At 38.3% G+C, this 13,355-nt stretch overlaps 1 protein-coding gene across 1 annotated transcript in view; it reads left to right on the plus strand.

Annotated features, from left to right (window-relative positions):
- Adh4 (alcohol dehydrogenase 4 (class II), pi polypeptide) overlaps positions 1-13,355 on the plus strand; it is a 31,214-nt gene that overhangs the window by 6,705 nt on the left and 11,154 nt on the right. The window contains exons 5-6 of the mRNA XM_008826176.2: positions 775-1,006; positions 2,287-2,547. Coding sequence (XP_008824398.1) covers positions 775-1,006; positions 2,287-2,547 — 493 coding nt within the window. The remainder of the gene's footprint in view (positions 1-774; positions 1,007-2,286; positions 2,548-13,355) is intronic.

The raw sequence follows: 13,355 nt of genomic DNA on the forward strand, positions 1-13,355 counted from the left end.
GTTTAAGAAGAGGTTCAGAGACACAGAAACATATTAATGCAGATTTCAGGAATGTGATCAGAAAAAAATCACGGGGAGAAAATATGGGACAAATGACTTCATTTTTTTCAACAAGTAAATTGCAAGATGGTGGGTATACATTAAAAGAGGTATCATAAACAAATGCAATATGTGGACTTGAAAGACTCTTCAGGAGCTCTGTACTGAGATAGTTCAGGACTAACAAAACAGTGTGATGTGAAAGAACTCTGCTGTGGAGGGTGAAGCCCGACTGTCCAGCATGACAGTGACCAGAGCTAGGAGGAGGTCATGTGGTTCATTGCACTCTCTATTTCAGTTTGAACTTCCTATTAGAAAAAAAACATGAGTTAAGACAATATCGCTTCAGCCTGGCACAGTGGCTCATACCTTTAATCCCAGCACTTGGGAGGCAGAGGCAGGTGGATCTCTGTGAGTTCAAGGCCAGCCTGGTCTACATAGTGAGTTCCAGGTCAGCCGGTACTACAGGGAGACCCTGTCTCAAAACAACAACAGAAAAAGACAATATAGCTTCACAAGAGTTTCTGATACACAAGAACCATTAAAGCTTGTTGCTATTATTGCTAAAATAGTTCTAAAAGACAATATATTAATGTGAAAAGCATCCAATTATTTTCTCAATTTTTCCAGTTGATTCCATAAAATTGTCATGACAAATATATGATGCCCAATATATTTTATGGGAAAATGATCCATGTCCCGTGAATTTCTTCTTTGCGTCTTTTTCTTTTCTAGTAACTTTGAAAATCCTACTATTGATCAAGCACTAATGGAAGACAGTACCAGCAGGTTTACCTGCAAAGGAAAACCAATTTACCATTTCATGGGAGTCAGTTCGTTCTCTCAATATACTGTGGTGTCAGAGGCTAATCTTGCCAAAATTGATGATGAAGCAAACTTAGAGAGAGTTTGTCTGATTGGATGTGGGTTCTCATCAGGCTATGGGGCTGCAATCAATAACGCCAAGGTAAATTATTAAATACTAGGCTACTAGGGTTACTGGGAGACAGTGTTATGTAAAAGAGCTAGAATTATCTTCAAGCCCTAGCTGTATCATTTATTGCCTCTATAATTAACTATATCATTTATTGCCTCTGTGATTACTTTCTGTATTTGGAATTGAACCCTGAGCTCTGCACATGCCAGGCAAATGTTGTACCAATGAGCTCTATCTCCACTCAACCTCTGTGATTTAAATGTTAGACTTCTCTAGAATAACACTGACTAGAAATACTCATGGGCTTATTAAATTATATTGTATATATAAAGCATTGACCTAGTAAGCCACATACATATGAGTGCTGGTTTAAATAAAGCCTGTAGGGAGAGGAGGGGGAGAAGAATCAGTTATGGAAGATAATAAATTCTTGTATATGACACAGGCAAAGCAAAAAGATAGGTACTGATTTCTGACTGAAGAGTGAAGAGTTTTGTAATCATCATTTAAGCCAGGCCTAGAATGACAGGCTACATTTTAATTTAGGGAAATAAGATAAAAGGTACACTGGCTGAAGGAGGAGTGGGTTAAGGCATGAGGAGAAGAAAGGGCCACCATTCATGGGGCTGTTGCTCTGGAATATCCTGGAGCTGGAGCTGGAAGATAAACAAAGGTCAGCAGTAATTTGTCAGGTGCTATAGCACATGCTTATATTATAGCAGTCTAGAAGCTGAAGCAAGAGGATCTTGAATTCAAGATCACTCTGGCCTACATAGTGAGACTGTCTCAAACAAGCAAACAAACAGCCTTCACTCCATGCAAAGACATTTGGACTTTATTCCACCTAAATGAATTGATAATTCAGGAAGTGAGTCCATTGATAGTTAAAGTCCATTCGTATTAGTGGTCATTCCAAAGCAACTGTAATGCTAATACAACAAAATTAAGTCTATTAGAAATACAGATGCCAAGTTACCTATGATCCAGTTTTGGTAGAAAAGAAAATAACTCTAGAATACACGGGCTTTTGAATTTTGTACTAATACCATGGAAGGGAAAAGCAAAACAAGGGGATCCTTTTCTCTTGGGTTTTCTCCCAATGAACTTTTAAATATTAATGACGCTTAAATAATTTTACAGACTTAGGTAGGAGTACATCTGTTTTCATGTGGGTATGTTTTCTCCACTGGATATATCATCGATTTCTAGCAATCTTGTATTTAAACATGTAAGTCCTCGTTGTACCGTCCTCCATGAGAAATGAAGGAGACCAGCAGTTTTAGCTTGCTCTATACCTTTGCTTCCTGCAGGTCACCCCGGGTTCCACTTGCGCTGTCTTTGGCCTCGGATGTGTGGGTCTTTCTGCTGTAATTGGGTGTAAAATAGCAGGAGCTTCCAGAATTATAGCTGTTGACATCAACAGTGAGAAGTTTCCAAAAGCCAAAGCCCTGGGAGCTACCGACTGCCTTAATCCCAGAGACCTAAACAAACCCATCCAGGATGTCATCACTGAACTGACAGGCGGAGGTGTGGATTTCTCCTTGGACTGTGCAGGAACAGCTCAAACCCTGGTACATCTATTTCTCTCCTCTCCCATCCTTTCAATCTTAGTTTCAATTTGTTCTTTTTTTTTTCTTTCCAGAAATCAGTTGATTCCACTAGCACTTGGCTCCATGGGTTTGTACCTAAAACACAGAGCTCTGAAGAAATCAAAATCAAAGTCTTTTATACCCTGTTACCTCCCCTCTATAGGTCAGGGTTTTTTTACTTTTTATTAATTGAATTTTTGTGTATTTCATACATAAAATCGTCTTTATACTCTCTTGCCATTCCCTTTTGGCACCCTCCCATAGCCCTCCCTTCCTCCACTGTACTTCATACATTTTGTCATTTGTGCTGAGCCCTATTATGTAAAGTTAGTGTCTCTCAGTGCAAGTTCATCCACTGGGGTTTAGTCAGCCTATCTAGAGTCTCTCTCTCTGTTCAAGAAGATCTGCTCTTCCTCACCCAGCAGTAATCAGCTGCCGATAATTCTTCAACTAAAATCCAGGCTTGCTATACATTTCCATAGTTCTGTGTTGGGTTTTTCTCTGCCTAAGTTTGTATGGGTCTTGTGCATGCTGACACCATTACTTCAGATTTGTATGAGAAGGGTCCCAGGCACCTATAGGACTATTTCTGAATGGTCATGCACCGCCTCCCTGGCTCTTACAATCTTTCCGCCCTCTCTTCCACAATAGTCCTTGAGCCCTGGATGGGTGGACCTCAATATAAGAGTCCTGTCCAGGGACCCACATTCTGCAGACTCTTTTTGTGGCCTTTTGTGCTCCTGTCCCTCTGTTGCATGAGGGAGCTTCACTGAAGAGAACTGAAAGATGCACTAATGGTCTCTTCATCCCTTGTTCTATGTTCCATGAGTCTTAGGTGTAGAGGCTGCATCTTAGATGTGCCACTTAAGCTTGAGCAATTCACAGAGAATCTCTGTGTGTGACTAGTAATGTAACTCTGTAATAATCTCTGTGGAAAAGAAAGTACATTGATGGGTGATGACTGGAATACTTGTTTATAAGGATTTGGTGTTAGGCTCCACAAATGAGGGAGAACATGTCTTCTGTTTTTCTGAGTCTCTGTTATTTCACTTAGTATAACACTGTCTAGATCCATCCATTTACCTGCAAATTTCACTATTTCATTTGCTGCTGAGAACTCCATTGTGTAAGTGTACTACATTTTTGTTAACCACTCGTCAGTTGAGGGACACTTAGGATGCTTCCATCTCTTAGCTATTGTGAAAAGAGCATCAACAAACATGGTTGTACAAATGTCTCTACAATAGGATGAGTCCTTTGGGTATCTGCCAAGGAGCGGTATAAACAGCTCATATGGCATGTTTATTTTTAGTGTTTTAAGAGTTCCCCACACCACTTTCCATAGGAGTTGGACGAATTTGCAATCCCATCAGCAGTAAATGAGCGTTCCCCTTTTTCCACATCCTCACCAGCATTTGGTATCATTTGTTCTCTTGATCTTAGCCAGTGTGACTGGGGTAAGATGAAATCTTAAGGTGGTTTTAATTTGCATTTCCCTAATTACTAATGATATTGAACACTTCTTAAGATGTTTCTTATCCATCTTTATTTCTTCCTTTGAGAACTTGGTTTAGATCTTTAGCCCATCTTTTAATTTGGTCATTTACTTTCTTTTTTTCCTTTTTTTTTTCGGGCTTTTTGAGACAGGGTCTTCCTCTAGCCCCAGCTGGCCTGGAACTCACTATGTAGACCAGATTGGCCTTGAACTCACAGAGATCTGCCTGCCTCTGCCTCCAAAGAGCTGGGACTAAAGACATGGGACACCATGCCTGGCTCATTTTTTTTCTTTATATATTCTGGATGTTAAACCTATAATAGATGTGTCACTGGTGAAGATTTTTTTTCCCACTCTGTGGGTTTTCTCTTCACTTTCCTGATTGTTTCTTTTGTTGTACAGAAGCTTTTGTTTTATGAGGTCTGACTTGATTATTCACCTTAATTCCTGAGTAACTGGTGTCCAATTTAGAAAGTCCTTTCCTACTCCTATATCTTGCCAATGTTTTCTTCTAATAGATTCAGAGTTTCCAGTTTCAAATTCAGGTCTTTGATCCATTTAGAGTACTTTTGTGCAAGGTGAAAGATAAGGATCTAGTTTCATTCTTCTACAGGTGGAGATCCAATTTTGCCAGCACCATTTGTTGAAGATGCTGTCTTTCCTCCAGTGAATGTTCTTGGCACCTTTGTCAAATATCAGGTGACTGAAATTGTGTGTTTTCAGATTAGGGTCTTCAAATATGTTCCATTGATCTGTGTGTCTATTTTTGTGCCAGTGCCATGTTGTTTTTATGACTATAGCTCTGTAGTAGACTTTGAGATCTGCCATAATAATCCCACCAGCATTGCTCTTAGTGTTCAGGGTTTCTTTCACTATCGGGGGTCTTTTGTGCTTCCATATGAATTTAAGGATTTTTTTTTCTAATTCCGTGAAGAACGTCATGGGGATTTTTATTGGGATTGCGTCGAATCTATATATTGCTTTTGGTAGAATGGTCATTTTCACAATATTAATTCTCCCAATGCATGAGCATGGAGGGTCCTTGCATTTTCTGGTGTCTCCCTCAATCTCTTTCTTTAAAGATTTAAATTTATCATTATAGAGATCTTTGATGTCTTTGGTCAGGTTTATTCCAAGATATTTTAATTTTTTGAGGCTATTATGAATGGGAAGGTTTCCCTGTACTCTTTCTCTGATTGATTGTTATTGGTACATAGAAAGGCCATTGATTTTTGTAGATTAATTTTGTAACCTGCCACTTTACTAAAGTGTTGATCAGTTCTAGGAGTTTTCTGGTGGAATTTTTGGGATCTCTTAGGTATAGTATCATCTACAAAAAGGAATAATTTGACCTCTTCTTTTCCAATTAGTACTCCTTTAATTTCCTTCTCTTGTCTTACTGCTCTTGCAAGAGATTCAAGCACTACGTTAAAAAGGAGTAGAGATAGTGGACATCCTTGTCTGCTTCCTGATATTAATGGGAATGCTTCCAGTTTTTCTCCATTTAGAATCATGTTGGCTGTGGGTTTGTTGTATATAGCTTTAATTATGTTGAGATATGTTCCCTTCTGTTCAATTCCCTTTAGAACTTTTATCATGAATGCATGTTGAATTTTGTCAAGGTCTTTTCTGCATCTATTGAGATGATGTGTTTTTTGTCTTTGAGTCCATTTATATGATTGATGATATTTGTTGGCTTGAGTGTATTGAACCATCCCTGCATCTCTGGAGTAAAGCCTACTTGATCATGGTGAATGATCTTTTTGATGTATGTCTGTACATCGTTTGCAAGTATTTTGTTGAGAATTTTTGCATCTATGTTCATTAAGGATATGGGTCTATAGTTTTCTTTTTTCGTTGTGTCTTTACCTGGTTTGGGTATTAGAGTGACGCTGGCTTCATAGAAAGAATTTGAGAGTTCTCCCTCTGTTTCTATCATTTTGAATAATTTAAGTAGTATTAGTTGGAGGTCTTTAAATGTCTGGTAGAAGTCTGCTGTAAATCCATCTGGGTCTGGGCTATTTTTAGTTGGGAGATTTTGTATTACTGTTTCTATTTCCTTATATGTTATGGGTCTGTTTAAACTGTGTATCTCTTCTTGGTTTAATTTTGGCAGTTCCCAAGATTTTAGATATCCATTCATTTCTTTTAGGTTTTCAAATTTAATAGAGTATGGATTTCTAAAGTAGTCCCCCCTTATAATGCTCTGGATCTTTTGGGGTGTCTGTTGTGATGTTTACCCTTTCATCTCTGATTTTGTTGATTTGGATTTGCTTTTTTTTTTTTTTTTTTGGTTAACTGGGCTAGCGGTCTGTCAATCTTGTTTATCTTTTCAAAGAACCAGCTCTTGGAATTGTTGAGTCTTTGTATTGTTTTCTTTGTTTCTATTTCATTAATATCTGCTCTGATTTTTGTTATTTCTTCTCATCTGCTGGGTTTGGGTTTCATTTATTCTTGCCTTTCCAGCATCTTGTGTTGAAATGTTAAGTCATTTATTTGTGCTCTTTTTGATTTTTTAATGTAGACACTTAGAGCTATAAAGCTCCTTCTTATGACTGTTTTTAAAGTGTCCCAGAGGTTTTGTTGTGTTGTATTGTCCTTTTCGTTGAATTTCAGGAATTATTTTATTTCTTTTTTAAAAATGTTTTTTAAAGTCTAATGATTTTCCGAATCGCACACAGTACTACTTCATTTACATAATTTCCACCCTTCTCTCTTCCCCATTCCAGAGATGATTTTGAGCTTTATTGCATTGTGGTCTGATAGAATACATGAAATTATTTCAATATTTTTTATATTTGTTAAAGTTTGTTTTGTGGCCCAGTATGTGGTCGATTTTTGAGAAAGTTCCATGGGATGCTGAATAGAAATTGTATTCTTTGGTGCTTGGGTGGAATATTCAAAAGATGTCTGTTAGCTCCATTTGATGTATGGGATCATTTATTTTCAGATGTCTCTCTGTCCTTCATCTGGTTGACCTGTCTAATGGAGACAGTGGGATACTGAACCTGTAGGTATTATTATTATTGAGTTGTAGGTAATCTGTGTCTTAAAGTCCTATAGTTTTGTTTTTATGAATTTGGATGCACCAGAGTTTGGTGCATATATGTCATTATTGTAAAATCTTCTTGGTTAATTGTTCCTTTGATGAGAATGATGATCCTCTTTATCTCTTCTGTTTAGATTTGATTTGAAGTCTGTTTTGTCAGATATTAGAATTGCAACCCCTGCTTGTTTCTTAGTGCCATTTGCTTGAAATATTCTTTTCCATCCTTTCACCTTAAGGTAGTGCCTGTCCTTGAAGGTGAGATGGGTTTCTTGTAGACAACAAAAAAAATGGATTTTGTTTCTTAATCCATTCAATTAGCCTATATCTTTTGACTGGGGAGCTCAGTCCATTGATAAAGTTATTATTGAAAGATGTGTATTGATTGCTATCATTTTGAAGACTGCATTCTTTGTCTAATTTTGTGTTTCCACAATTATACCTTTATTTAGTTTCTTTTGTTGCCCCTGGGGTATAGTTGTTCCTTTCTCCATTCTTTGTACTGCTTCAAGTGTTCATTGAAGGGCTGGTTTTTTGGACATATATTCTTTCAGCCTATTCATGTTGTGGAAGATTTTCTTTCCCCTTCAACTATAACAGACATTTTTGCTGGGTAAAGTATTCTGGGCTGGCATCTATGGTCATTTAGAACTGGAAATACCCTGGTCCAGGCTCTTTTGGCTTTCATAGTTTGCATTGATAAGTCAGCTGTAATTCTGATGGATTTTTCTTTATATGTGAGTTGTTTTTCTTTTGCAGCTGTCAGTGTTCTCTCTTTGTTCTGTACATTTAGCATTTTTATTATGATATGCCAAGGGGAGTTGCTTTTCTGCTCCTGTCTATTGGTGTTCTATATGCTTATTGTATTTGTATGGGGATGCCTTTCCTTAATTTTGGGAAATTCTCTTCTACAATCCTGTTTAAGATCTGGTCAGTACTGTTAATCTGAAGTTCTTCTAGTTCCTCTATGCCTATGATACATAGATTTGGTCTTTTCCACATCTCCTGCGTATTCCATTCCTGTGTATTTTTAAATTTTGCATATCTTTTGCCTGAGTGGTCCAATTCTTCAACTTTATCCTCCAGTGCTGATATTCTGTTTTCCATTTCATTCATTCTAGCAGTGAAACTTTTCTTCTGTTGTTTCAAATTGACTTATTGTTTCACTTCCTTCTTCATTTCAGCCTGAATTTTCTTCAATGCTTCTATCTCTTTTGTGAATTCAGTCAGAAATTTATCCCTATCTTCTTTTGGCTGTGTGATTTATTTATTTGTGTGTTCTTTAAATTCATTGAATTCAGGGGCTAGAGAAATGTCTCAGCAGTTGAGAGCACTAACTGCTCTTGCAGAAGAGCCAGGTTTGATTCCCAGCACCCACATGGAGGCTGTGAGCCATCCTTAACTCCAGCTCCAGGGGAATCCAAAGCCCTGTTCTGACCTCTGCGGCATTGCATGACACTGGTTGCACTCACATACATGCAGGCAATACACTCATACACATAAAATGAGGATAATGATAAATAAAATATTAAAAAAATAAAATAGATTCATTGAATTCCTTTATCACGTTTATAATTGTTCTTTTAAATTCTGTGTCCTGGGTTATCTCTAGGGGGTTCTCCTTGTTGAGCTCCTCTACAGGGCTGGTAGAGTTTTCTGGGAACATGCTGTTTTTGTTTTCCATATTATTATTTTTCCATTGTGATTTTGGCATGTGGATTTCTTTTGTTGTTTATGATTGTGGTATGAAACTCAAGCCTTCTTTTGTTGAGTTGAAGTTTGCTTCTGTTTGTATTATTGGTGTGTCTTGATTGTTTTCTTATTGGGTATGTAAAGCTGGATGGTCTAGGTTTCAGGTTCTCTCAGATTTTATTTTCAAGGGAACGGATGGTTTCGGATCAGCTACTCAGGAGGTTCCACAGAGGCCCCAATCAGGCTCTAGTCAGGTACACTCTGGCTTCCTTCTAATGTCTGGACCCTTTCTGGCAGTCAGTACAGCACAATTTGGGAAGTTCACTAAGGGGAGGCCTGATTTTGGCACTCTTGGGCAGTCTGCTGAGTTCTCAGCCACTACACCAGGCAGAGGCCAGATACAGGTGCTCTGCTAAGGTCTCAGCCCCTACCCTGCTGTAGGGCAGAGACCTCACGTAATCCCAATTAGAAGGTTGGGCATGGTGAGATTTGGGGAAGCTTGCCACCACATGGAGGCTAGATCCCGGTGCTCTAAGGTGGTCTGCTAATGTCCCAGGCCCTACCCTACTTTAGGGCCGAGAGCTCTACTACTGGTGAAGTGGGAGGGGCCTCATGTAATCCTAATTAGGGGGTTGGGCATGGCGTGATTTGGGGAAGCTTACCACCAAGTGGAGGCCAGATCCAGGCCTTCTCAGGCAGTCTGCTAAGATCTCCTCAATTCGTTCTTTAACCATCAAATAATAAGAGAAAGTGAAACATGTTTATAACAGTAGATGTCCTTCTTAATTTTAATGTTTTCAAAGATGGTGACAGAATTGTCAGCTATAAATCATTTACCACTCCCTCAACCATACTACTTTTCATTCAAAGTTCACTGATATGGCCCCTTTATTGGTTTTTGTTGTTGTCGTTGTTGTTGCTATAATAAAATGCCTGTGGCTTGGTACTTATAAAGAAGTTTATTTAGCTTATCATTTTGGAAGCTGAAAAAGTCTAAAAAGCACAGCAACAGCATGGGTAAGAGTTCTCCTATCAGCATCACCCCATGTAAACAAGGTCACGGTAGGAGTATGTATAAAAGAAATCCCATAGTGAGACAAAAAGCCAGAATGGCCAGGAGGGCTGTCCACCGGGCCCCTCTTAAGGATCCCAGCAGCTCTCAACAATGTCACACAGAGGACTGACACACAAATTCCTCAGAGACAAATTCAGACCATTTCCCAAATTCAGTGCTGTCTTTGTGATCTCACACCTGTGGGAGGAACCACGGCACAGTTGTTCATATTACTTTTAGGATCTCTTCTTAAATTGTAAATAACATTTCCTAATTTTGTCTTCTATGATGAAAGATAACTTGGTGTTCTTTTATTTTTTATGTAGCTAGAGAAATGCCCCTTTTGACAAATAAAAAAAAAGGCATGGAGCCACTGTCCCAGATAGGAAATATTTGGAGATTTTCATGACCCCCGGCTTTATTTTTCAGAGACACATCACCCAGTGCATAGTTGCCCAAGTCACAGCTTCTAGTTTTGTTTCTTTGTGAATGACCAAAGAATTTATCAATGGAGTTCTTTGCCCGTGATTCTTCTTGTTTCACTAGTGTGACTTATGAAGCAGTTGTGATATTTTTCCTTTGAAGTTGCACCGTCACACATATTTGCATACAGTCTCCATTTTCACCAAGTTGCCATTACGGAAGTAAATTCTTGAACTGGAGCAAAGTTCAGAACTGTAGAAGAAGCAGAAGAAAATGCATTTCAAAATAAAACAATACTAATTTGTTTTGCTTTCTCATGTATATGTGGTACATGTGGATGTTTGCATGTGTGCATGTGCATGGGCACACATGTGTGTGCTTGCATGTGAAGGCTCAAAGACCAGAGTCTTCCTTAATCACTCTCCTCCTTAAAAAATAATTTTTAAACTTCTTAAATTTATTATTTATTTTTATTTTATGTTTATGAGTGCTTTGTCTGCATGTACTTAAGTGCACCTGTGTTGTGCAATGGCCATGGAGGCCAGAAGAGGGCATCAGCTCTCCTTGAACTGGAGTTACAGTTGTTAGATGCCATGGGGATGCTGGGAACTGAACCCAAGAACCCAGGTCCTCCGCAAGAGCATCCAGTGCTCTTAACCACTGAGCAATCTCACCAGCCCCTTTTTTATATAACAGAAAACATATTTGTTTTTATACAATACATAGAGAGACCCATGGAGAGAAAAGTCCATAGGCCTCACTTTTCACCTTAAAGTAGCTGCTTACATTAACTCTGTTTAAAATTTATTATTATTTGGGGGCTGGAGAGATGGCTCAGTGGTTAAGAGCACTGACTGCTCTTGCAGATGATCTGGGCTCAATTTCCAGCACCCAGATGACAGCTGACAGTTGTCCCTAACAGTTCCAGAGGAATTTGATGCCCTCTTCTGACCTTTGCAGACATTTCGTGACACAGGTGCACTTACATACATGCAGGAAATACACTCATATATATAAAATAAAAATAAAAAATAAAAAAATTTTAAATATTTTTTAAATGCAGAAAGATATTTTTACTTTTCTTTCTTTTTTACTTTTGATTTGGTTTGGGTTTTTGAGATTTGATGGTTTTGTTTTGTGTTTGATTTTTGTTGCTGTCTGTTTGCAATACAGGACATTACTATGTAACTCACCTGGAACCTGCAATCTTCCCACCTCAGGTTCCCAAGTGCCGGGATTAAAGGTATGCCTTGCCATACCCAGTCTGAAGAGTTGATTTTTCAAGTATTGGGGAATTCTCAAAACAGTAAACAAACATATTTAAATTAAAATTTCAAAACACATTCTAAATTTCTAGAATATTTCATCTTCCAGGGAGAGAAACTAACTGCTTCTTTTTCATGGTAGTCTGGGCATGAAACCAACTGAGGTGTTTTAAGATTTTTTTAATTATTTATTTAATAACCATATAATTAGAAGAAGTATTTCATTACAATAGCATTGACATATTCAATAACAATTTCCAGAGCTAAGATGCATCTCTTTCAAAATTGGCTGTAAATTTTTAGGTTTACAGTTGAATTAATACAGTTATACAATATTGTACTCAGTATAAACCCTATAAGACATAAAATTAAATGAGGTTTTAAACTTTAAAAAACATCTCCATTTCATTAATAAAATACACAGTTTAATACAAAAAAAATCATTTTTAATACAATTGACCCTAAGATGAACATGTGTTTCTAATCTCTATATATCTGATTATTACTAGTCACAGTCAGTTACTTTCTGAGTTCCTTGGCATCTGAGCATGGGTATAAATTCATCAGGTAGATTTCAATGGTAATGTTTTTTATATCTGCTAATTAACATGAAGCAAATTATTATGCTTCTTCCTCAAATATAACTCATTTATTTTAATGATTTTTCTGTGTATATTTCATACAGAGCATTCCAAACAGTCTTATTCATCTTTATACCCACATCCCAAATGGCACCTCCCATATCCTCCCCCTGCCACTGGAGCCCATATGCTCTCTTATTCCTGTTACTGTCCACTGTGTTGAGTGTTCCCAGCCATTACCCAGTGCTAGCCATCCTCTGAGTTTATTCAGCCTATCTAGAGTCCCTTGTTTTAGGAAGATCAGCTGTTCTTCATCTAGCAGTAATCAGCTGCCAACATTAGTATAGATAAGCTTGCAGTCTGCTGTTCATTTTCCCAGTTCTGTGCTGGGTTACTAACTCTTAAGGTTGTTTGAGGACCTGTTCCTCAGGGGTTACATGGGCTTTGGAGGAGCCCCTGGCTCCTTTCTTTTACCAGTTCTGCCTATGTGAAGATAAGTCAAAGGTCCTGCTCGATCATGGTTGGCTTCGCTTGGAAGCATGGAGGAAATGATTCTTCTGTGTTGACCCTCCTTTTTTATAGACTGGACACTGGTTCAAGTCCATCTGGTGGGGTCTGCTTGGCCTCCTTGATCAAGAGGACAGGTGACCCACCACCATCATAGGACATTTTGAGAGATGCTCATAGTCCCCTGGAACTAGTCGACCTAGGAGCACAAGGAGCAAAAGTGTCCTTTATGTCCCTCTGACCAAATTATTATAGACCTCAAAGTATGTCTGTTAAACACCCAAGAAGGTTAGTTCCACCAGTCTGGTATTTTTAGTTACTGTGTCATGTAGATATAGCTTGGGCAAAGATCCATTGTTCTCAGATAAACCTTACCTAGACATATATTTCTTGATCTGCTATGTATAATGTGTCAGTAGGTTGTAGGAGTAATATGGTTCTCTCTGGTTTTTGAAACTAGCTAAGCATTGTTTCTCTCTCACATTGTCTCAACCCTCCATCATGGTTTTCCCACTTAAGGTGCCCCCATTTCCCCCCTTTCTCCCTTACTAATACCCTTCTCCTATGGTCCTACTTCTCTTGAGCTCCTTCTTTCCCTTTATCCCCTAGGTTCCTTGCATACCCTTCCCTCCCTCCTCCCTTAAACTAACCCAATTTTTAGCCATATCGCCCTTATTAAGGCCTGTTTCCTACTGTTCTTCTCTTTCAAGTTCTTTCTTTTCCTTTA

The sequence above is a fragment of the Nannospalax galili genome, unplaced genomic scaffold, assembly GCF_000622305.1.
Source record: "Nannospalax galili isolate Female #2095 unplaced genomic scaffold, S.galili_v1.0 scaffold189, whole genome shotgun sequence".
NCBI classification, from domain to species: domain Eukaryota; kingdom Metazoa; phylum Chordata; class Mammalia; order Rodentia; family Spalacidae; genus Nannospalax; species Nannospalax galili.